At 45.0% G+C, this 27,060-nt stretch overlaps 1 protein-coding gene across 1 annotated transcript in view; it reads left to right on the top strand.

Moving 5' to 3' along the window:
• pard3ba (par-3 family cell polarity regulator beta a) overlaps window positions 1-27,060 on the top strand; it is a 140,033-nt gene that overhangs the window by 87,464 nt on the left and 25,509 nt on the right. The window contains exons 20-22 of the mRNA XM_041966272.1: window positions 14,729-14,839; window positions 15,171-15,461; window positions 24,546-24,657. Coding sequence (XP_041822206.1) covers window positions 14,729-14,839; window positions 15,171-15,461; window positions 24,546-24,657 — 514 coding nt within the window. The remainder of the gene's footprint in view (window positions 1-14,728; window positions 14,840-15,170; window positions 15,462-24,545; window positions 24,658-27,060) is intronic.

The raw sequence follows: 27,060 nt of genomic DNA, 5'->3' as shown, positions 1-27,060 counted from the left end.
AGAAGGGCGAGATGAAGGACGCTGACACAGAGCCAGAGTTGCATGCAGGAGCATGTGTATCAGATAGGCCGTAGCTGAGTGGAAACCTACCTAAAATCCACTTCACCCAGCGCTCCATTTCCCCAATAATGTGCTCGTCTTTGCCTCGTGGCATCTGAAATAGCTCCATTTACTGCGGACATTAAGTTTCTGCTGTTCCTCTGCAGCAGATACGTAAAAGCTGACGCTGCCGGCTGTGTGACAGATTGTGCTTCTATGTTTGGAAAGAAATGTCTGCATCTGTACTCCACAAGCATCAAGCTTTTCTCATTTCTCTGTTTATAAGTCAGAACTGGATTTATGCTCATCTCCTCTCTCGTTGTATAGTCTTTCGATCACCCCACTCTCTGATTGTAATTCAGACTTATTTGTACAGTGTTACGAGAAACTTAATTTAACAGCTGTCTTCATTAGGCCTGCCCTCTAAACATTAATGAGTCAGTGAAACAGCCGCCAGTTCAATCCTCGTGTTGTCAGCCGGAGCATCAGACTTTATTGCTGGGTCATCGTACATCGGCTGAACACTGATGGAAATAGGGGAAGGGGGTGGAGGGGTAGGGGTGTTCAGCTGGTTGCAGCCTGCAGCCTCACTGCTTGATGCCATTAAATCCTAAACACTGATCCTTGAAGATTTTGTGATTGGGATGCTCACTTCTTGACTGTGTTGAAATCTAAAGTTTTCACGTCACAGATTATCCTGTTAGATGGCAGTAAAGTCTTTTAGGTAAAATTTGAGATCCCTCCATTCTGGCAAATCAAGTTTGACAAAGAAAACTCTGACTCAGTTTTCATCCCCATGCTAGCTTCTCTCCACTTTTTGCACACTTGTGCATGCAGTTACCCACCCGCAGACGCGCACCTTCTCGTCTTTCCCTCTGCAAACTCAGCCTTTTGAATTGGCAACAATAGTCGTAGACACTGCAAACCAGCCCACTGTTCATCCAGGCACAGATGCCGAGTGCTTTTCTAACTCAACAATAGAAGCGAGCCTTGTAAAAAGCCTCCAGATTGTTGCACCACACACTAGCCATTCTCTCTCTGGCCTTTATCTGGCCGTCTTGATCGTTATTGAACTTGAAATATGACTTAATTAGCTGGAGTATTGCGCGGCTCAATCTAATTGCAGCTCTCAAATGTTATTTTACTCCAATGGCAGCATTAGGAAAAGGGCAAATTATAAACATATGACCTCAATTTACCTCTGCAGTGAAAGTGTGCGCAACAGCAGCTAGCACAACAAATGTTGGAAGCCGGCCCCGTCCTTTCAGCGGCCATAAATATTTAGTTTCGCTGCGCCAGTATTTGAAGATCAAGTTGTTTTTGGCGGCAGTGCGTTGATAACAGCTGGGTATAAGGTGACCTCTAGAGATCACATATTTGTTGTGGGAACATTTGTTTTGGTTTTTTTTTGCTAAATCCATTTGTGATCCTCTTTATATGAAGCGCATCATTTCCTAACTCTGCATACAGTTTATTCTATCTCAGCACAACTGGTCTGATTTTAAAGAACTGAGGAGGGTTTCACTGTTTTACATTATTACACCTACTGGCATAACATTGTTCAGTATTATCATAGACTGACTTTTAGAGGAATTGTGTCGTGACCGTATGATCATATTGTGTTATTGTTTCGCAAAATTAAGTAATGATCTGAAAGCAGACTGCAATTAATGAGGTTTTTGTTGGACGCATGCAAATACTGTGTGTTCTGGTGCAATGTTTAATAGTGAGGGATCATTTTAGATGATTTTCTGTACATTTGCCACATTTTGATATGGATCAATGGTGGAAAAATGCTTGTATTAATATTGTGTTGAAACTTTAAACAATAGTGCTCAAAGTAATTAAAAAAGCATGATTGAAAGCACCAGAGCTGCTTCATATTAGACCTCACACACAGTGTTACTGATGGATGAAGAGGTGCTGCATCTTAGGGTTCAAGACTGAGGTTTCCGAGTTTCAAAAAAAATACATCATTGTGAATTTAAAGATTTAACGACTCACTGAGCATCAATTTTGTAGCTGTAAGCAAGTGAGCAATCGTGTAAGAGTCGCTGGTGGTGGATGTTTCATCTGGGAGTTATTAGTCAAGTGTTGGTGTGGCTGTGCTGTTCTCTCGGTCCGTTCATGACCCCGTTACTCTGGAGCGACATGTGGCTTCTCCTCTTTTTCATCACCAGCCCCGTTCGCACCTCGTCTCCCCGCTCGCTAAATAAGCCAAGACAAATGGCAGTACCCTTCAGACCTTCCTCAGTAGAGGTTGACTGCCTGTCTTGTCTGTATTCAGCAGACAGCAGTGAAATCTTTGCCTGGGAGGCAGCCTCGGGGGCTGCGCCACTGACAGACCGCAGAAAGACTAACACTGGAACTCAGCTGCTCAGCTGTTTTCTCTCAGTACCGCTGCCACATCCGCATACTCCTGTGGAACAAAGAGGATAACCTGGTCAGTGGTTTCAGATGTCTTTATCAAACAAGGATATTTACATTAGGCGTTCTGATTTTAATAAAACATTTGCCAATGATATTATTATGCTCTGCCCTTATGCTCTATGCCTCCACCGAAGTGATATTTTTACAAGTTTCTCATCCTTGGGAAGTTGATCTTGGCATTAATTCTAGTGTGCACAGCTTATGCTTGAGCTCATACTTGGTCTTGTTTTTGTGTGAGGATTAGACATATTATGGTTTCATCCAACATGACTTAATCAGGAGGTCAGGGTTTGAAGGATATGACTTGTGACTAACATCCCCTGATTGTGTCATCGAGCGAGTGTCGCTCCGAGGTGACATTCGACATGAAGCTGTGTGTGCTTTTGCGCCGTTTATTCCGCAGATGCGTGCGACTCCGTCTGCTTGAGCGTGTCACCAGTCACCGGGTTCGTCATTGCTCAACTTCCCCACCAGCCCTGCTGGGCACTGACACATCCCGTCTGTCCCGGCGTCCCGTCAGTCACTCAGTCAGTTGGGATCAATGTTTAGCCGCCGCTATCAGCACACGTCCCGCTGCGACAGCTCACCAACACCCTTCCGCCAATTTAAGGGACATGAAAGCCGGGGGTTTTGATCCGCTGTTTACAAATCCACATACAACATGATATATCCTCTCCCCCACTCCTCTGTTTGCAGCGCTGAAGAAATCCGACAGGGAAGCAAGCCAATTAGCGCCGTCCGTTCCGCTCTTATCCTATCGCAGAGCAGCAGGATGTGCAGGGTTGAAAGGTAGTCACTGGTGGGCTGTACTCCACAGAACCAAAGCCTTGTTGTCAAACTGGAGGGGCCCGCTGCACGATGATTTCTGATGGATTACCGCTGTTATTGTGCACTCCGCCTCCTCATTCCCTTTCCATGAGCCTTTACTCCCTTCCTTTCAGTTTCATGATGAGCCCCCTCTCCCCAGCTTGTCCTGAAATGCATTTATTTCCACTCCTCATGACCTCAATTGTGCCCTTTTCCTTTTCTTCCTTACTTCCTAACTTCTTTCTAACTTCTGCAGTCATGTCATCTCTCCACTAACCCCTCTCTACTTGAGCGTTTCTTTCCTAATTCATCCCTCTACTTCCCCGAATGAACCATTGATTTAACCAGGCTACATCAGACAAAATGAGCTCCCGAGTCCCGCTTGAATTCACACAAGTTCACGATTTCCTACAATTAAGTGTGCTAATATGAGCTCTGTGAGGTCCCAGAGACCTCCTGCTAATTAAACAACCACAAGGCATGTTGCTCCTTGGATTTTGTCTTTGTGAAGTTTCTGTCATTTGCACTCTTATAGCTTGTGATGCAGTAACTACTAGGCAGAGATATCCCAGGAAAAGATCAGCTGGGTAATGGGCGTTTATAACACAGGACAGGCAATGTGGTGTACCAAAACAGACCTCAACAGTGTTACAGATGTGACTTTAAACACATAAGAACAGCAATAATCCAAGGAAAGGAAAGGAAGGAAGTAAGGAAAGAAGGATAGGTGTAGACCACTGTTTTTACAGGCTCTGGTTGTCAAAAGTGTTGGTAGGCATACCAAAATCCCTCTGACATGTTTGTGTGGGTGTCTTAGCAGTGACTCTAAGCTGCGACGGGGGTAAATTGGAGGTGCATTACCTAATCCCACCGTTGGTTAATGCACTGCAGGTGGATTTCTTTGATCCACCATCTCATCTGGCATTTAAGGGCTATTAGCTGCGCTGCTATGGAGAGGAGTCTCCAAGAGAGTATTTAATAATGTTAGTATTCTCTTTTGTAAAATATGCATAAGGCCATACATTCTGCACACGAGACAAGCCCATCTCTTGTGGATAAGCATTATCGCCCCTTCTCACTTCATCTCTATTCACCTCTTAATCTTTCCATAAATAATCTATGCGAAACCACAAATCACTTTCTCTGCAACACTTGACATGTATGGAACATGCCGCTGCAGCTTACTAATCAGTGCTGCTGTAAACACATGTTCCCAGGGAATGTGTGGCTGTGCAGACTGTATTCATTCACTTGCACATGTAAAACCCGTTGTTCGTGTTGGGCAGAGGTTGGAATGATTGAAGTTGAGACGGCAATCATGCAAATCCCGCTGGGGGTTAATATCGCCTCCGTCACCTATAACTAGAGGGGCATAGACGTAGTTATTTGTTTGCATGTGTGTAAAGATATATACAATAAATACGAGGTGTGAATCAGTGTCAGCATATGCTCTATGTCTTTGTACTGTTTGTCAAATTTTGCTAAATGACAGTCCCTGTTTTCTGAAGCCATTATGGCTTATCTGCCATTACAATTCCTAATGCCGTTTTCCCATCAAACCCCTCAACCCCCAACATGCACCGCAACATTAAAATACTGTTAACAGCAAGCCGTGAATCCCCCTTCATAGAGAAAAAAAGTAATCTTAAAATGACAGCTATTTCTTTTTTCTTTTCATAATTCAGATTTGTGCACAATTTGCTCCCTGCAAGACGCCCGCCAGCCTAAATATAAAAAGCTGCCAGGTATTTTTCCAGTCGTTGAAAATGAGCTTCGCTTCTCGTACCCGCTATTGAGGCACAATTCTAATTTGCAACTTCGCCATGGAGGCAAACAGACACGGGCGCTATCACCGTCGGCAGCCGCCGGAAAAACAAATTAACTTTTTTCCTCCATTTCCACCCCTCCATCCGGCGAGATGGGCAGCTTTCCTGAAATGATGTGCGGGTTTATTGGGGTTGATGTGAGCTGTCAGTCAAAAATCAGAGGGACGGGGAATTGACAGTGTAGATGATGAGGAAATCCTCATGCATATATATCAGCTGATAAAGGGGCAGTCACAACCGGCCTCCGCCTTTCCTCCCCGCCCCTCCCTCTCTCGCGCTTTCTGTCGCTCTCACTCTGCACGCCGCTCATGCCTTCCCCTTGAAATCCCCCCTCTCTTCTCACACGAAAGGCTTTTATGTTCCTTGTCTTTCATGCCCCGGCTACACCTGCCTCACTTCCTCTTCTTCAACCACACCGTTTGGCTCCGAGCTCTCTCTTATTTCCAGCTCCAGCGTACAGCGGGGAGGGGAGGGGGGTGAGGCAGGGATGCCGACTCACTCCTCTTGCAGTTTGACCGTGAAGAAGCTCCACCGGAGCAGTTGGAGAATTAATTACTTTATTCATAGGCTTCCAGACAACTTGTTTACCTCCCATTTCTAGAGTTTCCCAGGAAGTTTTGAAGTTACAAGGCCTATATTTATAAATTACATGTTAACTAGCTTAACGTCTAAAAATGATTTACATGCTCTGTTATGTAAGGAGCAATCTTCAGAAAGCTAATCACTCGATAGAGTTTTGCCAGCCATCATTTTACCAGAGTCACGTTTTTCAAACGGCACAGATCTCATTTAGGAATGAAACGCTTCATTTTTATCTCTGCCGGTAACGCCTGTGACTCATCCGACTGGGGAACATGATACCCACATTTGTCCTCTGAATTATTGCCCGAAAGGTAATCGCCAAATGAGACTTCCATTTGCGTCGATCAGTTTCACGATTCATCAATTCCTATCGAGTTATGACATTTGGATTGACCCCGAGGGACGGACGCTTTGAAGTGCAGACACATTCGTATCGGCCAGACAGCTCAGCGGCATTTCAGCGGCCGACTGTCCATCACTCACCGGCCAATTAAAGGTATTCATGTGGCCACAGGAAACAGTCACGACCAATTAGCATTTGAGCTTACATTCTCGTGCACACACATACACTCGAAGCACCGGGCGCCAGGAAGCGATTACACCTCCAATGGCGGTTATGTCCTATCCAGTCATCTTCATGCCATGAGTGATGGATGGACTTCCTCCTGTCATTTAAGGGTCGCTAATGTGGCACATATGCAAGAACACACACGCCCCCCCCTGCCTGTGTCGCTCCTTGCCCCCTCGTGCGTCTCCCACTAAAACACACACAGACCGTGACCTCTGCTTTCCAGACGGAGAAGGTTAAGTGTTTCTTGTCTGAGGACGTGCGGAGGGCCGGAGGAGCCAGGAGTCTAACCTTTCCCAGTCTGCCAGTGGCTCTCATGTGGAGCCATGGTGACCTACCCTTTTCCCCAGCCTCCAGCTGAGAAAATGTGCAGAATTTTTCAAAAAGCATCACAGAGTTCACGGATAGTTTTCAGCGGTAAATATACCAACACTCTGCAGTTCAGGGTATCAAAACATTTTCTTTCTTTCTTTTTTTTTTCACTCAAATTAAAACGGCTAATCTCGCAGGATCCGAATCATCCAACACAAATTAAAATACATGTATGCACATAAATTCTTCATGCATTAATATGCGCTGAGTGTTAAAGGGAAGAGACACAGAATGCTAATTAAACCTGTACATTTTGCTCTCCGTCAGTGCCATGCAGATGGTTCTGGTTTTATTTGTTTTTCCGAGATTTCTGCCTCCCCCCCCCCTTATGCAATTCATGTTTGTGGTGCTCAAATCACTGAAAAAAACTGATTTAAAAATGTCAACAAGAACATAACTTTTCAAAGTGACCCTGGTACACTGGATTTACTATGAACTTCTAATTCTAATTTTCTTTTTAAATAGGAAATCTTCCACTTTTCTGCAGTACGTACATTTTATGCAATTGTCATTTGAGTGTTGCATCATTAATATTGGCTCTACACTGTGCATGCACTTCAGAGGCCATCTAAAACACCTGAAATGTATTAACATATAGGACAGAGTTTTTTGGCCTGTATATGCCTTTTATACGTATACACACACACAGACACAGAGACGACATATAAACAACCTTCCACAATGGCAGGGTGTGAGACTGAGGTGTGTAGCCCGGTGATCTCGTTTAATATTAATGGCAGAAGTGGGAAGGCAAGACAAATTTGCTGGCGGCGACGGATTTTGTGTGGAATCACTAAAATATGCCACACATCAGAATGCAAACAATTAAAGGGAAGCCCATATTTCACCAGGCGGCCCCTGGACGGCGCAGCACTCACGCTGTCGGAAAAACCTCCCCTTCTCCATTCGTTCTTCCTCCCCCTCCTTTACTCCCATACTCTGTTTGCCTCCCATGCTCGGCTCTCTGTTTCCCTTCCCTCGCTCCCTGTTGTCTTTTTTCTCAGTGTTTGTTTCAGTTTTTTCTGCTCTTTCATGTCTGTTTTCTCTCCTTCTCTTTATTCTTCTGCCTTCCCCCCCTCTTCTCTTTTTCTTCTTCTCTTAACTTTCCTGTTGTCTACCCTGCAGCCGCTACATTGTCCTCTCCCTCCTCCTGCTTTCCTTGCCTTGTTCTTTTCCTTTTCTTCTTCCTCGTCTTCACCCCTCCCTTTCCCCATCCCGCTTCTCTCCTGTGCCTCCTTCTCTTTGTCTCCTCATCTTTCCCAGTGTCCTTTCCCTATTCCCTTCTTCCCTGGCTCCTTGCTCACCCTCCCTTCCCTTTTTCCTCTCTTCCCTCCATCGCTCTTTCCTTTGTCAGACTGAGGCATCAGTACTCGGGGGACTGGCCAGGCGTTGATTAAGAAAATAGCTCTCCATATCTGCTCTCTGTTCCCCTGAGAACAACCTGCTGTGCATTCATACCTGTCTGTCTGCCGCCATCTTTCCTCCTCCAGGAGTAAAATTAGAGTCATTTAAAAAAGACTTTAAAATGATTCTCTCCCTTTTGACCATTTGTCAGGTTGTTTACCACAGCAGCAAATTTTCTCAGTTTGTCTGGTTTGGATTTGCTCCGCAAATGCTAGTAATAACATATAACTCAAGAATCAAATCTGAAAATAAGAACTAGCAGATGAATCCTCCACTCGCATCCTCCGCCGTACATTATTAATACGTTCTAAGTGGAGCTGTTTTAACTCCGATTAGCATTGGGTGGATCTTCCTTAGCTGCGCTTTTATCTCTCACACTGTCTCCTTCTTTTTCAAGTCCTTTCACTGCTAATATCAGCCATTAATGGAAGCTGATTCAGGCCAAATTGCTAGTATGCAGTGCAGGGCATATGGAGAGGAAGTCAGATAAATAGATTTAATTATGCCCGGTGGGGAAAACTCAGGACCTGCTGGCTGTTTTCATTATCGAACAGAGGCGGGCCTTGCTGCAAACGGGCCGGGATTGGTCGGTGGCGTCGTCAGTCACAGACAGGGGCTTCAGTGGCCTGGCTTGACCTTGTTGTTGGGTGACAGTCTACTTGTAGCCTGATCCTCAGTTCCACCAGGAAACCACACCAATTTTAAAGAGCGCTTGTTGTCTATTTTTTGCCACGAATGTTATTCTGTCTATTTCGAGCCTGAAATATTTTCCGAGTAGTCTCACCGTGAAGCAGCGCCGCGTTGCCAGAACAGGAGAAGGAGGCACCACATTACATCACATCTCTCTGTAGTGTTAATCTCTCTCTGTGTGTCTCCCATTTCTCCCTCAGTCTCCTCGGTTTGTTTCTCTTTCACCCTCCCTCTGTCTGTCTCCCTCTTTTCTCTCTTTACTGCGAACTCCGCTGGGATATGTGCGCTCCTCTCCAAATACATACAGAGCAATCTAATTACTGCGATAACATTTCTGCTTGGCTGATTAACTGTTCTCCCTGTGCCTCTGAACGCAGCAGCATTGCTTCTATATATTCCTAAGCTCCTTATTCCTCCCCAGCCGAGCTGCACTTTCACGGAAGCTTTGGCTCACCCATCCGTCTCTCCTCTTTTCTCTCACTTTTTCCCTTTCTCTCTTTCTTTTCCGGCTGTTTCTTATTCTCACTGTCTCTCGTTTATTCTCCAAGGCAGATAGGCTATTTAGCCAGCTCTTGCTTTTTCTGGCTCGCTCATTTAATTCCTTTCTTCTTACTTACTCATTCTGTTTCTGCCTTTCTCTTGCTTTCTTTTCTCTTTCACCCACTCTGCTCCTTTTTACCTCTGCATCTTACACTCATTCATTCTCCAAGACAAACAGGATATTCGGCCAGTTTTCTCACTTGCTCTGAGCTGTTTTCCGCCTTCTTGTTCCTTAAAACAGATCAAGCCATGCAAGAAATCACTGTGTTCTGCAGTAATTTAAGTTTTGAGCCTCATACCACGAGGCTTGTCAAATCATGTTGATATCACCTTGGAAATAAGATCTATTTCAAACTTTAGAGACTTGATTTTTGCAACAGCCCTGTTCATTTCACCAAAAGTGTATTGACAGGCTACAGACTGCACGGAACTCAGCATGCCAGGCTCGTGATGTTTGCGACAAATGCGTAAATGTAGGGAACCGGCTGCGATGTGAGCATCATCATTCACATGCTTGCATTGTTCTTGGAGCACTGATACGTATATCAGGACCAAATCACCCCTGATCGATACCAGACTATTTTCAGATCTTCAGATTTTTATCACAGCAGAAAAAGATCCGTTCCTCCTCAAAACTTCATGCCGTCGTTGTTGTTGTTGTTGTTGTTGAGTGTGCTGCTGGCTTTGCTTTACAGACTGCGTCCTGGTGGAGAGGTGGCATTCATTTTCTGAGGACGCACACAACAGACGCTCCTAAAGGGATGCCGGACGCATGGGGTGGCCATGAATGCATGGTTGATGCGTACCTGTTTTAAGCTCTTTACACTGGCTCCCAGTGTGATTTAGGATAGATTTTAAGATCTTGTGGCTGACTTTTAAGGCTCTTCTTGGCCTATTACCTAATTTTACTAAACTTCCATATGAGGCTGTATGGATCTCGAGATCTTCAGCCGAAAGTGGTTTGGCTGATACAAATTTCCTTAAAACTAGTGAGGGCAGAGTCTTTGTAGTCAGTTTTTAATTGTTTGTTTTGGGGGTTTATGTGGTGTTTTACTCACATTTATTTTATTAAATGTCTGAGGCACTTCGTTGTATATTTTCCTTCTTTCATCTTTATATTCCTTCCTTTCTTCTGCATTCATCTTGCCAGCTTCCTTGCTTCATTTCTTCTTTCCTCTATTTTCAAGGTAGACAAGATGCTAAACCAGAGCCCTTCATGCTCGGCTGTGCCATTGTGTCTTTCGGTTTGTGCAGAACTTTAGCTTGTGTGTGTGTGTGTGTGTGTGTGTGTGTGTGTGTGTGTGTGTGTGTGTGTGTGTGTGTGTGTGTGTGTGTGTGTGTGTGCAGGAGCGGGCACCTCACCTCAAACACTGTATGGCAAGGTGTTTCTCGAGTTCCATCAAGTCTGCAGGCGTGTGAGCTCACACATATAATGTACACGTACACACACGTCAATTAAATCCTTGTCCTTGTACTGAAAACATGACTTCCTCCACACACACACACACACACACACACACACACACACACACAGACACACACACACACATACAGTGCAAGACAGCATTCTCACATCCCTCGTTATGCCTGGCGATAACCAACCACCCACTGACTCCCTGCTGCAGCAGATAGGAAAGCTTATTAAGACTACACTCACTCAACTCACACCGCACACCGTCAGAGTTGTTGTCACAGTTGCAGAAAACAAAGCAGCCCTAGCACTGCGAGCGGAAGCAAAGAGATGATTTCTTGAGAGATTTCTGGAGAAAAGGCCGCCGTGATGCTGTTCACTCTGCAGTGAGATGAATTGTTAAATTCATGGCTGCACAAATCCGTCGCAGTTTGTTAAGAAAATGATGTGTAATGGTTAAGTTTGTCCGATAGACTGAGCTCTTTTTTCTCTCTCTGGCCCTCTCCCTCCCTCCCTCACGGGCTAATTGCACAGGTCAGGTGGGTGACACCACCGCACTGGCTGGCTGTGATTTCCATGTTACATATGGAGCCTCATTAGGGCACGGTTAACCAATCGCATGCACGTTGTCCCCCTCCCCTGCAGTAATGAGAATGACAGCAGCTCTAGTAATTACAGTCAGTCGAGTTTCTTAGCAGCCGCTTGCTTTTTCAGCGACTGGCTGGCTGCATCTTTCCAAAGCAGGGTGTTGATTTTGCCAAGCGCAGTAGTCATCGTCGATGATGACTGACTTAGGTTCTTCACAGGAGATTCCAGCAAATAGAAAAAGGAAGAAGAAGAAGAAGAGGAGTGGCCGTTGATTCTTAAAGAAGTAAATGAACTAATTAGTTTCAAAACAGCTTGCATATGCAGAAAAAAAAAATCTTCCTTTTTTGGAATTTCCTTGTAAATTTTAATTATTCTTCAAAAATCCAATAAAAAAATACTAAAATATACTCGTAATGCATTAATGTATAGTGACAAATATAGGAGCAGAAACTCTAGTTCCCAGTTCAGTGCACACTGAACAGCCCAACATCGTCTCTCTCAGGATCCCGGGCCTGCAAAGGTGACACCAGGGCGACGGCGCCTACGTCGGGCTAATGATGACAGCGACACACTAATAATGGTTCCAAGTAGCTCCTATGACAGTGGGGAGTGTGTTAAATGGGACACCAGAGCAGCCTGACTCACCCGGACCCCCTACTTCCCCCTAATGAGAGTTTGATGGAGTGGTTGTGCAGGTAGATAATGCTAAGTTAATGAGATGTCCTATTCCATGAGACTGTTTGCAGTTCCCTACAGAGTTACTGTGTGTGTTGCTGGTGTTGATGTATATTGCTGTCGACTTGAGTGTGTGTGTGACTGCTCACCTGCGTTTTTGAGCAATATATTGGTTTCTAGATTACAGTGTGTGTGTGTGTGTGCTGTTTTTGTGTGTGTGTACAGTATAGCGCTGTCATTCAGCAGTAGTGTAGCGCTCAACAGGAAATTAACTGTCAGATTTCTGAAAGAGTGACAGTGCAGAAACTGTCTTAAGAAGAGACGGAATTAATAAACGAAACAAAGAACAAAGAGCCAATAAGAAAAAAAACTCAGCAGAGAGAGAGGAAAGGAAAGCAGTGAGACATTGTTAACAAACAGTTGGCTCACCGCAATGGGGAAAGATGGGAGTTTTGGCGATGTAGAAGGGATAAGATAATGGGGGGGGGGAAATAACCACCTCCCTCATGGCAGGTACATGTCTCTAATTGGGATTCCCACTCCCATTCTGCACCCCCCTTTCTTTTTCCTTCCATCTCTTCTCAGACAATGCAGTGAGAAAAAGAGGCTTTCCTAATTAATGCAGATATAATGATGGGTCCAACTGTGGACCTCTGCCCCCTCAGAATGTTGATTAAGGCAGTCTATATGGGTGTGTGTGTGTGTGTGTGTGTGTGTGTGTGTGTGTGTGTGTGTGTGTGTGTGTGTGTGACTTATCTATCAGGCAGCTCTGCCAGATAAACCTGGGATTCTGGATAATCGTATATTTATGTGTGATGTAATTACACGTCTATTGATGCATACTAAGATTAATAGTGCTGATCTTCCTTTCATACAATGCTGAATTCTATATGGTTATCACTGAGGTAATTGGTAGTCTGCTTTTGGCTCCGGCTTAATGTGGGAGTACTTAGGAAATCAAATAGTTCCAAGAAGGAAAAAAAGATGCTGCTGCAATAACACACAAAATACACAACTGGGTTGCATTTTGGGTAGTATAGTATCCAATGGTTTTGGAGCTTTACCCATGCTATGGACTTTTTTTACAGTAGCAGAAATAATCAGCTGTAATAACTGAAAGCTCCTGCAGCTTCACTTCACCCACGTTAATTGACACCTGTAGGACACACTGGAAGCATCATGCCGACTGAAGAGGTAATCAAGGTGTCGTAGCTCGGATGTGCCCGTGAGCTTCTCTGGGTGTTTAGCTGAGCGTCATACAGCTGTAGCGTCACCCTAGCAGGTGCAACGAAACTAGCAGGAAAATGACATGTCACTCAGAGCACCGTCTGTACACGAGAGGAGGTCTAATCAGCAAGTGTTAGGTGAAAACAGTGTGTGTGTGTGTGTGTGTGTGTGTGTGTGTGTGGGTGGACCATGAATGTTCAGCAGCTTTAAGTTAATTCCTTAGTGCATAGACTTGCTTGCACGGGGCCACAGAGACAAACAAACATAAATTGACTGTATCAAAAAGATTATTTGATTGGTCACCTCTCTGTGCCTTCTTCACGGCAAAACCTAAGCAATGTGAATCTCCGCCTCGCTGTTGGCAACGTTACCACACACAGGTACAAGTGAGGTGGGTAGATTAGCTAAAAACAGCGCTAATTGCTTTGCAGGATGGCGCCAGGCCACCGTGGCATCCCTGTCCAGGTTACACTGCACCTCTGATGCCGCGTGCTGGGCTTGGCCAGGCCAGCAGGTTACCATTCAAGCCACGTATCCGCCTGTAGCAGTAATGAGAAGTGCCTCGGCGTTAATGAGATAAACACAGACATTAGATTTGCTCAGCAGGAGCTCAGAGGAAAGGAGAGGGCGAGAGGAAGAAGAGAAGTAGGTTGGCGGGTGAGGGAGGGAGAGAGAGCGAAAGAGTGGATTGTGGTGAGCATTGTGAGAAAGATGATGTGAAGGGGAGATAGAAGAATATGAAATATTTATGGCAAAAGGCTTGGTTAATTTCTTCAAAGTGTGAAGTGGAGCTTCATTATAACTCGGAACAGAGGTGACAAGTATATTTTGCCTGTGAAACGAGAGAATAAGCGCTCCAGAATGATAATGATGATGATGGTCATAATGGAGAAGTTGATAAGAAAAACAGAACTCACTGTGGGGTAGCAGCTATTTTACTGGGTGAAATGTTGAAATATTCATGCTCCATATGCTGCATGACAACTGTACCCCTTTTTCATGTGCGCGCACACACACACACACACACACACACACACACACACACACACGCATGCAGAAGTACTCTGGATTGCCAGTGCCTGCTGTGACATTTTAACCATATCTATCATTAAGCAGACTTTTTCCAGGCAAGGCCGCTAATGAACACGCAGGAGTAGCAATGAGCTTGCCTGGCGGTGGGCGAGCATGCATGCGTGCATCAACATTCGGAAATGTGATGCAAGGTGGAGTGTGTGTTTTTGTGCGCGTGCTGCGTTTGCATATTGTGTGAGTTAAAGAGCCTCTTTCATCAACTCGTGCAAGCTCTGTTGCCTGAGTGAAGATTATTGTTTCATCATAAAAGTCCCCAGAAAGATCCTATTAAAGCACATAAACCTCACCTCCAAAACAGAAGTGCGTTCAGCAGCATGCAGTATTGTCTACCTGAGGTTTTTAAGATTATAAAGATGAGCAGGAAGCTGCAGGGATAACTCGCACAATCTCAAAACACAATTTCACAGAATATCACAGAATCCTTAGGTCATTTAAAACTCACCTTGTTGCGTCATTGTCCCTGTTTGTGTCGTCCAGGTTTGGCAAGAAGAAAGACGATAAGAGCAAAGACGCTGCCAAAGCCTCCAAAAGCAAACTGGAGGCCCTAAGTGAAGAGGAGCTGGACAGGATCCCTGACAACAGAGACGGGTATGAATCAGACGTGGGTGGAATACGTTTGTGTGTCGGTTTTTCACAGCTTCGAGTGTCAAAAGAGAGGGATTTACAACACGGGAAAGTGCTGAAAGAGCCAGAAAGTTCACACAATCATAGAGGAGCATTTGCCAGTGTGGTAAAGTGCTTTGATTGACAGCTTACCTGACAAGTTGTGAATCATCCTGATGTAGCAACATGCACCCACCTAGTCCTGCAAAACAACTGCTCAGTGTAGCACAGCTGTCCGTAATACCACCAGATTCAAACTGAAGGTTCAAGAAGTAAAGAATACATGTATTTGTCCCTGTGCCCCCTCCCCCCACAGCTATGATCCACGTTACGCCGAGATCCACTCTGGCCACGCCACCCCGGACCCAGCCTCCCTCCCTGACGTGGAGGACGACGACAGTGACCCCAACTACGCTCGCATCAACAACTTCCGTCAGCCACCCTCGCCCCAGACGCTTATCAGTCGCACGCCATCCCCTGGAGCGCTGACAGGGGGGCCCAACCAGCCACTGGTGTCCTCTGAGGAGCTGGATGGGCTCTACGCCAAGGTCAACAAGTCCAGACCCCCACCTGCTCTACAGAACCAGCATCAAACACAACCAGACAGGTGAGAGAGGACCGGGACGGGCTTGATCATTTATATAATGTACTTGATTTGACCTCACCAGTATTGTCATACATATGTGCCTGTTTCCTAAATGCGTGTGCAGCATTTTGCATCTGCAGTTCTGTGCAGATACACAGAGTCGTGCGTGTAGGCGTGTGAACACAAGGTCACGGAGCACGGCTTGACCAGCATGACTGAGTATTTGCACGTATCTACATTCATGGTCTGCCAAGCCAGAAAATGCATAAAACATGAGTGCATGCTTACACTGTAGTTACACACCACCTCACACACACTTGTACAGTAATGGCAATGAATGATTTATGTAACTTCTCTGTTATGTTTGCGATCATTTTGACCTTTGTGAATCTTTAAAATCTCTGAAAACATGATGATCATCTCTACTTGATAATTACATTTTTTCATAATATTCATAGAAAGAACGGGGTAGTGATATGCACAAAAGTTAGTTTGTTACCGCCAAGCTTAAAATATGGAGAAATATTAATGTTTCACATGTTTTTCCTTCCTTTTAAGAAATTGCTAAAGGCTCTGTTGGGAGTCCCACATCAACTATAGGCTGTACTATTTGCAGAGCCCTATCCTCTACAAATAGTACATCATCTCTCCCTGTGTCTCATTCTCTTACCCATTCGCCTACTGACATGTGCACACACACACACACACACACACACACACACACACACACAAATATATACAGAGTGCAGGTGCAGCAGAACACATCCCGGAAAGCACAAGGTTGCCTCCGCTCTCTCCAATTTAATGTGTTTGAATTTCAAGCCGCCACACTTCTCAGGCCACCAGCTGTATCCTCGCCTGTTCAAACTTGGCACTATAATGCGTTCGAGGGCGATGCGAAAACAGTTCCTGATACAGATATGATGCAAAATCAACACAACTGGACTCGAGACATTCAGAGGTGTCCATGGATGCCATACGATGAATAATATATATGGATGCATACGCAGCGAGGCTGAAAAGAGCGTGGGCAGCGACACATTTTTGCTCTGTTTGCTTTGTGCACATTTAAAATGAAAGAGAAACTATGAGGAAGTAGGAAGTGCTAACTCTCAGCTTTTGATTTAAGGGTGTTAGGAGGCCCTTTTTGGACATCGTCCCGCATTTTAAGAGACAAAAAGCTAAATAATATTCGTGAATAAGGCCATTTGCTGTTAATATCCATGTGAAGTCCTCCACAGACAGACATCAGCACACAGTTCTTCTTCACTGCTCATGCTCTGCCAGGCCCGTACTGCCACACATGCTCAGTTGAACAGAGGTCAGGTGACTCCCTCGGCCAGTTAAGAACATCGTGTTTGGCCACAAAAACCTCCTCCGCTTTGTCTCTATGTATGACATCATGCTTGCTGCACAATCCCGCCTCTCAAGTTGTCATAAACACGTTTTTTCATATTTTATGACACGAATAGAGCCACAGCCATGTGCAAAGAAGAAATTGTGGAGGCTCGGGTATTTTACAGGCGATTCAAGGTATTATAATGACAAAAAAAGTGAGCATGAATAGAATTTGATATTTTGTACAGGTGTCAGAGTCAGCTGTTCCAGTGTAAGAGAGGGGTTAATGCTTGCAGGAGTACACTGCTTATCAGTGTTGTCATTCCTTCCATATTATATATTATTACTGCTGAAGTTTTTGAGTTTAACTTGCTGCCACTTTTGTATGTGTGAGAGAAAAAGGAGAAAATCTAGAGGAGATTGTAATGCAAATGTATCATTTCCCATATGAAATAATAGAGGCCACATTAAAACTTCCCTCAACTTAAACTGTCTGACAGAAATGACTATTGACTTGCAAATCAAAAACTAAGCCCCAGACACCCAATTTCATCCAGAAAAAAAAAGAGGATACGCAGAGAGAGAGAGTGGTTGGAAATGGAAAGGAGACAGATGGGGATGGAAAGAAGTGACAGACGGAGGGACGGAGAGAAAAGAGAAAGCAGGAGAAGAGTGTACATAAAGAGGGAGGAAAGACGGAGCCAGAATGGAGAGAGAGAGAGAAAACGTGTTAGGCAGAGTAAATTCGAGAGGGAAGAAGTGACAGAGGAGAGGATGCAGACAAAAGAGGAGGAGGGATAATTAGCCACAGTCTAGCAGCCTGACAGATCTGTTAGACCACTTTAGCTCTCATCCACTAGTGGTGGGTACTTCATTACCAGCCTGTTCTCTCCCTCTTCTCCCTTTCTCCCTCAGTTTCTTTCTGTCTCTGCGTCTCTCTTGCACTCTTGGCTTGTCACTTGTCCGTTCTCCCTCCCCCGTTTTGCTCGTAATGTATATTAGATAGTCTTTAGCATTAGCATGATGGATGAGGGGTCTTCTTTGGCTTGTTAACTGTGCGTGAGGGAGTCTCCAGAGACAGAGAAAGACAGAAATAAATGTCTGATAATGTTGTTAGAGGGAGGTCACTGCTGGTTTTTAGAAACGCAAATAATTAAACTAAATAGTGGCTGCCAAAAACATGCATTCATACATATGTCGTTTTTGTTGTTAACCTTTGCACAAAGAGCCTGTAAGTGATATGTAATGTATTAGCAATCAGTAGTTAAAGGATAAGCCTGGAAATATTTTGTAATTAGTACCGACTGTGTAGCCAAAGCCTGAGATAGCCTCTTTTTCTCGGCCATAGAGCTCCATTGTCTTCTTTTTTCAGGCATTTATTTGACATATTGTCACAGATAGTGATAGTGACAGGAAATAAGGGGAGCAAGAGGTGGGACAACACGCAACAAAAGCCCCTGCCTGAAGATGAACTGAGGGTGCTGCAACTGCAATGCTGCAGCACGGTCAACATCAGAGACCCTCGGAGCACCAGGATCACACACTTGCCATCCTGATGGGAATAAACACGAATGCATTAAATGTATTAAAATAGTCCCTGATGAATGCAACTTAATATTTGTGAGCTGTTTAGAAAGATGGACTTCTTAGTTGCTTGGTGATAATATGCTAGGAAAATAAAAGCCAAGTTGTAAAACAGAATTTACCTTTAAATACCCTAGGTGGCCATGCTGATGTGTTCCATGGCCGCACCCATTCACATCATGCACTCACACTCCCACATGCTCCCTCGCTGCCGGCTATTTCCATTCACGCCGCACCACCTGTGGCTTGGACCAAGGCGCTCATTCACAAAGTCGGTGCATCTGTGAAAACACACGCAGCTCGCCATGAGGTTGGAACCCCTCGTGCCTTTCATTCACACAGACGCACACGGATATACACACGCGGTCAGAAATAGACGCACACCCAGCCACCCACGTGCAGTGTTTCTGAGAGGAAGCCCAGCGTAGCCTAGCAACAGTGCTGTGTGTGGTCCGGTGAGTTTCACAAAAATCCAGAAAATGAAAATCAGAGGCGTAATCAGAGGTCTTAGCTTATAGCTTACTGTGTGTGTGTGTATATATATAATTGGTAGAGCAAATGCTTTTTCTCTGTCTTATGCTCCCACAAAGCAGTCCTTGATAACTGCATGCTAATTTTTTATTGTTTCCAAGGGAACAACATATCTGGTTCTTTCATCTTTTACATTACACTGTTTTAAGGATGCTGAGGAAGAAATATGTGCATTATGCATGTGGGATATGGTGTGTGCTTGTGAAATCCTTAATGCTAATACAGCTTTATCCAGTTGTTTCTTGGAGTCAGTCTGCATTGTCCGCGTGTGTTTGCATAGTTTGAGACATGCTCGTGCCCCCCCTCCCCTTCCCTCCCCTCCCTTGCTGTCAAGGCCCTCAACAGTGGACTCCCAGCACTGTCTCCCTAATTTACTCTCGGACATTTTCATTACGCCTTCAATGGCAGGTGTGTGCCGTGATGGGCGTCACATTTGATTAGAGCTATGCTAGAGGCTGACCTGTGGAGAAAAAAGGTTAGCTATGCTTGTCAAATTTTATTAGCCAGAAGGCAGTCTTTGTAGCTGGAGCAAGGAACAGGGAGATGAGATGAAAGAGGAGTTGGGGGGGAGAGAGGCCAATCCGGAGAGATGTAAAGAGTCGAGAGAGGTGTGTTGTAAAATGCGCCGTTGTGCTAAGAACAGGAAGATGAAGGTGAGATTGTAAGCTACGACAAGTAAATGACACATCAGTGAGTTTGCTCCCACATTTTTACCATGGATCACGCAGTGGCACCAGGAATACATGCCCCTAAGTTTACCTGACAAAGCCCCACTCTCAAATCACTCTGGACAGGCTTGACTAATTGTTGAAACATTTTAAAAAAGAAGCTACAAGGTCTTTTTGATGTAGTTCCACTGATTCTCTTTACAAGCCATGAAAAACGTTTGTTTTCGCCCCTGTTCAGTTTTTGTCCCTGCCATTTGTGTGCGACACAGTTTCATTCCCCCATAGACAGAAAAGACGGGAAGCAAACAGCGTGAAGGAACTGCAAAGCTGACATTATGGAGGAGACTTTCCCATTTAGGTGCAGAAATCCACTTTCCTGTATTGTGCATTCAAACTCTTGTTGTCTGTTGTGGATTTAGTCGTCAGGCAGCACCTGCCTGAGGAAGAGCTCAAAGAGAGAGGATATGTTGTTCCCTTGAAAGCAACACATCGTTATTCATCAGTACATGCATATTAAGCCATTTTTTTTGTCCTCTTTGCCTTTAGAGCACCTTTTATTGGCGCTCTAGCTGAATAATTAAAATGTTTCCTTTTGCGCTTAAGCAGCTTCCAGATTTTCTTTTGTTCATGGTCAGTTACACAGAGGAAACTGACTGTTACCGGAAGCTAGTGTTAGATTGTGAGTTAATCAGGTTTGATTTTTATGGCTGCGCGCTTGTCTAATAACAGAAAACAGATACGTGGTGAGTAATGTGCCTGTTGCATTAGATGCCGGGGTGCGTTGTGTTCAGCGAGACACTGGTTCCCGGCCCTTTTGGTTTGTTGCCCTTTAAAATGAGCTGCGACCGGTTTTAACCAAAGTAGGACTTTTTCTTCTCGGCCTGTTTCACTTGAAGGATTTTTAGGGGAGTGTCAGAAGTATTTTCCAAGAAAACAGCAAAGTCAAAAAATAATGATTATTTTGTGTTGTTTGTAACCAATATGTGACTGACTTTGTTAGCTGGCTTCAAACCACATTTCCATGATTCCACAGAAAACACACACTAAATTTCTGGTGACATGTGGAGCAGTAATTAGGGCCAAATTAGTGCACTATTGAGTCACCATGTTTAAGGGCATTACACCAATTTTACACATGCAGATCAGTTTGCTCGTCATGGAAACAGTTGTGCCTTTGGAAGTTTTGAGCTTGAAAGATGTGGGTATTATGTTGTGGACTTTGTGGGAAGCGTTACATCCAGAGCTTTTGCAGCTTGAATGCCTTTGTTGCATTGATTTGGACCATTTTTTATCCCTCTTTCGTAAGTCTGAACTGCTCGAAATGATCACAACAGTCGTGTTCAGGCCTCCTCTGATTGAAGTTCGTCATTATAGCTTCAAGGTGGATCTCCTGCCGTTCTTTATAAAAACTACAAAACCAATTTTAAATCAGTCATGTGTCTGTCAGCCAGTCAGGACCCAGTGATGTAAGGCTCAGAATAACTGATAACAGACCAGTGTTCAGCACGAGTGTAAAAAGGTTTCCGGGAGGCAGCAGAGCCTCTTTGTTTTCCCATCGCTTCCAGTTCAGAGCGCCACTGAGTTTCTGTCCGACTCTTATTCCCGATTCAACACCAGGAAACCAAACACTGACCGTGCACTTTGATGTGTGCTTACCTCCAGCACGCAGGCAGCAAAGGAAGAAACTGCCTGCCTGAGCTTTTCCCCCCAGTGTGTTGTGTTTAAATCAGCTGGCCACAGCAAGACGAAGTCGCCGAACCAGCCGGCGGCACTGCACACTTCCTAATTAGTCTGCCTCCACACTGGCTAACACCACAGGATAGTTGCTGTTCTGACACACTCTCTCCCGCTCGCTTTCATACCGCAGACGGTTTTGTTCTCACTCCAGCTCCCTCGCTCTTTCTTTCACTCTTTTCCAAGTTCCCATCTCTGTCTTTGTGTTGATGTTTGGTTTTGCTCTCATTCTGTCTTCTGATGCGTCTTTCATTTCCTGCTCCTGTGCCTCATCCTCTCCCCCTCTTCCCCATCCTCCTCCACGTTTTCCTCTCTCGGCACGCTCTCAGATCAACCTGCATAGTCAGATACTCTGAAATATGTATGAAATATGATACTTGAAGGTGAAACATGTCTGACTTAAGCGCTGTCAATTTCTGTGGGTTACCTAATACAGCAAAATAAGACTTTGATTTATTGATTAGTTGTAGTCTATTTGCAGACTGTGCGGGTAATAATTTTACAGTTCATCTTGGTGTTCATCTCACAACTTCTTGCTGTCTCCGTCTCACTTCTTTTTGTTTGCGGATCTCAGTAATTACCTCGGTGACTGCAGTGTTGATATAACCAATAGGAATGTGGGCCAAAACTACAGAAAATAAGACCCAAGTTGCAATAAACCAGAGTTTTCTTTTAACTGGTTATCCCCTGTCCCTGTGTTGAGTTTATTCTGGACATAACATTTAATTGGAGTTTCCTGTTTTCTTATATCACACTGCTCTATTGAGAGAGGTGTAGATCACTGTAAAGCTTAGATCTGTTGTGTTTATGCAACTGGCCTCAGGCCTGCAGACAAGCAATCTGCAGCAGTTATTAGCTCCTGATGACAACAGGGGAGCCTACCTGTCTCCCTCTGAACACACACACACACACACACACACACACACACACATAGTATAGGACATGCAAATGTGGGTACTTATACAGACGCATGCACACACTGATCCCTCTTCCCCTCCTCTGTCACTGTTTGGAAAGCAGCCTGCTGAATTGTCAACCCATCAAACTCCTACTCAACACCCCCCCGCCCCTCACCCCCCCCCATGTTTTATCCAGAATCAGCCTCAGTCTTCAGCCATTAATATGATAATATTTGGCGTTGTCAGTGATGGAGGCCGCGGCATAATGAGATAATTACAGTGTTGTTTCATTTGGAGAGCGACACGCACGCTCAATCAAAATGGCAGCCCTAATTACGGGCCCAGGGATTGGCTAATGGCTTCGGTAGAAGAGGGGTGGCGTGAAAAAAAAAAAAAACATGCACAAAACTCTCAGCTTGGCTCAGTGGATCCGTTCTCTGAGGGTCCGTTTGTTTGTTTGTGTGTGGAGTGGGACTGGTGGGCGGCAGAGGGTGAGGAAGAGTAATAAAAAGCGAGTCATGAGTGAATAAATAAGTAATACAAGAGATTAAGTGGGAATATCTTAACAGCAAGGTCGGACGAGGAAGAGGGGGTGAAGGGGGGGAGACAAAGATTAGTATTGATTATCTGTGTGTTCAAACGAACCATTACACCAATCTCAAGAAGCAGCAATTAGCACAGCACCGGGCCTGATGCCACCTCACATATCCATCTCGATAAACCCGAAGCATCTGCGCTGCTTTTTTGTAGCAGAACGGAAACTTTTGGAAAGTTCTCCCCTCGTGGCAGCAAGTCAGGATTGACTTGTGCGTCCTCAGCGTCGACAGGGACTCTGCAGCACACACACACACACACACGTTCATGTAGAATAGTAGCAACACCTCGCATGTGAACATAATGGCACAGAAGTGTGTATGACTCAGCCTTCTGTCCCCACTGACTCGGATAAAAGGCGGGCTGCATTAAATCAGGGGAGGTATACGCACAGGCACTGTCAATGTGTCCCACATAGCAAATTACAAGGATTAACTATACGCACAGAGAAATACACACTTTTGCACATTCCTGAGGTTGTCTTCGCACACACACACACAAACGCACACTCAGAGTCTCAGCCAGATTTTCTAATTAAAGGCAGGGTCGCAGGAGAGACTTAAACATGTAAGCTATGTACTCCGCTAATGAACCTCTCTATCTGCTCTCTGTCTCTCGCCCGCCCTCTCTCTCCTTTGCTCCATTTCGGTCAATATCTGCCTGGAGGTCAGACCATTAGAATGTAAGGCACAACGGCTGTTTGGTGAAGGCTGTGTTTATGTGTCGGACAAAGGCCTTCCCTGTGCGTAGCCGTTTGGGGGTTTTACAGACGCAGGGCGAGGGTGGAAGTTTTCTCTCTTTTTTTTTTATCCTCCTCGGATTACATCTTTTTTTTTTCTCTCTCTCTCTCTCTGTTTGAATATTTCGTACAGTTTGTATCGCCTGAAGACGAAATAGCATATCAGTGTCAATATTAGATACCTGTTTCCAATGCAGCCAGTAAACACAGATAAACGACAGCACTGTGTCATACTTTGGTCGCACATCCTGAAGGATTATGCTCACTCAGACGCACAATTTTTATTTGTTGCCTTTTCTGTGTGTGTGTCTTTGTGTGTGTGCGTGTGTGTACCCATACTCTTGTTTATGTGCGCTCAGCTCTGTACTCTCAGGTGTGTGTAGCTTATCTACCACTAAGGTCCAGTGAGCATGATGATGTTTCTCTTTAAGTTTTGTCCCCATTCTGTCCTCAGTTCTTATCTCGGTGCCGGCAGTCACCGGCGCTTTTTCCCCTTCTTTTTTCCTCTTGTTGCCGAGGTGTTCTTCTCCTTCTCCTTTTGGTCACTTTCTGCAAAGGTCGGGTTCGGCGGGACGATTTGGGTGTTGACGGGGGAGAGTGCTGCGTAGGTCTGCCTGATTTTTAAGTGAAAAGACACATTCATCAAACGTTTTTTGTTCCATTTCTTTTCCACCTTGGTTTTCTCTGTCACCTGTAGAAAGTTTAGTTCAGGCGCTGATGCCTTCTCTGAGGCAGCGCTTTGTGGATGTAATCTGCCTGCCTGTCAGTCTTCCTGCCCTGTCAGGGGTTGTCACCGCAAAGCAAAAAGAGTAACACTGGATTCAACAAAGAATGAAGCTGAACACACTAAATTTGACCTGGCTTTTTCTTCACTTTCAAGTCCAGGCTGTGGTGAAAGCGTTCTACTTCTGGAATTTGACTTTGAGACCATGACGGGAACCCTGCCTTTAGGTAATAGCTCCTCTCTGAACACCAACCATCTGGCATTATTTACACCTCCATCTGTGTCTCTCTGCAGCGATCAGCGTCTCCAGGGGCTGCGCAGGGAGTACCAGCAGGCCCGAGCCGCCCCAAGCTACGAAGAGCTGGACGCCGCGCGCCGCCGAGTCCTGGAGCACGACCCGCACCGGGTGAGTGTGCATGTCTAGAAATGGTTCAAAGCTAGCTTGTTTCTTGCCCAAAACATGGATAAAAATGACAACTAGTTTAAAAGATTGGCTAAATGAAGGAAATATGTGTGTATGTGTCTCCAGAGCACCTCAGTGTTCCTGTGTGCTCAGCCTGTTTTCCCCTGCGCCCTTCTCAGGCTATTTTAAGCTCTCTTGTTAACATTTTGAGGTGCTGTGTGCCACCGAGGCGGCGCCCGCTCTCCTCCTCATTTAGTTTATGGAGAGATCTATTAGACCGGTGACATTTCCATCCACCCTTTCTTTTAGCTTTATACCACAGCCCTCTCTCTCTCTGTCGTACCCTATTGCGTTTCCATTTTTCCGTTATTGTTGCCCCCCCCCACCTCATTCCCTGTTCTTTCTCTTTCTTTTTTTGTCAAGAACAACAATGGCCTGAAATCTCTCACCGTAGTTGCCTCTCCTCACCAAGCTGCACCGCTAAATGTCCCTGAACTTGTATTGATCCAGCCTGAGGAATCATTTCATTTACCTCCGTACACTCCCGAAGTCAGCATACTCGCCACGGAGATCGATAGCCATTTATCAGCCATTTTAAGATGGGATTTTTTTAATAGCGGGCCCAAGGATGCAGAAAATCACACTTTGATCCGAATCAGAATCACCGAATCTGGCCGCGGCGATTTGCGGAGGCATTTCCTCAGAGCTCGATTTCTTTTTCATCAAATGACACAACAGAGCAAAGAGGGGAGCTGAGGCATCTGGGAAATATGGGATGGATTTACTGACAGCATCGCCGATAACCAATCACCTGACACAACCTGCCTCCTGCTGGGCTCGCTTCCCTGCTTATTGTAGTCTCTGTTTATTGAGCAATGAAGCCCTGTGAACCAGTCTTCATTAGCCACTGGCAGACACACATCGCGGCTGCTTTCCTTGGGCCCGAAGGGCTTCATCACTCATTACACATCCCCGCTCGGCGTGTTTTTCTGCCTTGCTTCGCCGTGACTCAGTCGGTACCGAAACTCTGATGCAATTAAAGCGCAGCAAGCGTGAGGCGCAACCTCTGATCTGATGGTTGTTTTTCACCCTAAAAATGACAGCGGTGTCCACAGGAAAAACCAGCGGTGGGTTCCTCCCCTGAGGAGCCCGATAATGAAACACCCCACTCACAATCACATGCACTCAAACACATACAGTACAAAGTGACAATAGAAACACCAAAACACCAGAACATCACAGTAGTAATATTATGTACAAAGAAGCAGAGGAAAGATGATAATGGGATGTTGTATTGAAACACAACAGGGTGGCTGAAAAATGACTGCGAAAGAATATTTTAATCAAACAACAAAAATAAAGTACTTTTATGTCCAAAAAAATTCGCTTACAACTTTTTGATGACATCTACTTCTTGTTCCAGAGGCTGAATGCACTCGTTGTGAGTCGCTTTGGACAAAAGCATCCGCCGAACGAATAAAACTGAATGTAGACGTTTGTCGGTTCGGTTTCAGGAAGTCGAGAGGGTGTCACTAGAAAGCTTTTAGGATCCATAAACAAGAAGAATGAAAACCTGAAAGCATGCTGCTTCCTGCATTTCTATATATAATTCTAGCTAATGACATGATGAAGTATTTTATCCCATTTTCCATAACGATGGCAGTCTGAAAAACATTGAAAATGTTATGTAGTTGCTGTATTAACACACTAATGGCCGAAAATCACATTTTGCTAGGGGAAGGAGATCTGATGCTTCATGATACATCTTAACTAAAACACACTGAAGCTTTTACTGTCTTATGGTGACAGAGACACAAGTAGATTTTCATACGGCAGTTAGCGCTTTCGTCCCGTGTGTGTCAGCTGATAAGATGGACACATGACACCCATTTAGCTTAATGGAAGGTAAACCTCGAAACTAGCATTTCTGCCAATCACAGAACAGCCTTGCATTTAGACAAAATCATATCAGTGTGAGACTAAAATAAGACATTGAATGCAGTCATGTTTATGTTGATGGTTGGTCCCCATCAGCTGCAGACAAAGTGGACTTTCACCAGCACGTTACTCCACACACATTTACCTATTTTCTCCCCGGGCGTGCTATGAGAAGACTGTAAATGCACACCACTTGAGCGCAACGCTCACTTGCTAGCTTTGGCCTTGTGCGATCAGCCTTTTAGCTGCCGCCTCCACCACCGCCGCGCCGCGCTGCTCTTTGATGCTGAGCCATTTCTGTAGCCATGAATGGTTAAAAAGGTTTTTCAAGCTCTCCACACAAGGCCAGGAGCACCATTCTCCCTCCCTGAGTGGTTTATGTGTGATTTAAAGAGAAGATGAGTGTGTGTGTGTGTGTGTGTGTGTGCGTGTTCATTTGCCCTCCCGAGCTAGAGGATTCTGGGTAAC

The sequence above is a fragment of the Chelmon rostratus genome, chromosome 24, assembly GCF_017976325.1.
Source record: "Chelmon rostratus isolate fCheRos1 chromosome 24, fCheRos1.pri, whole genome shotgun sequence".
NCBI lineage: Eukaryota > Metazoa > Chordata > Actinopteri > Chaetodontiformes > Chaetodontidae > Chelmon > Chelmon rostratus.
Note: the sequence above shows the minus strand (reverse complement) of the source record. Positions and strands in the feature narration are given on the sequence as shown.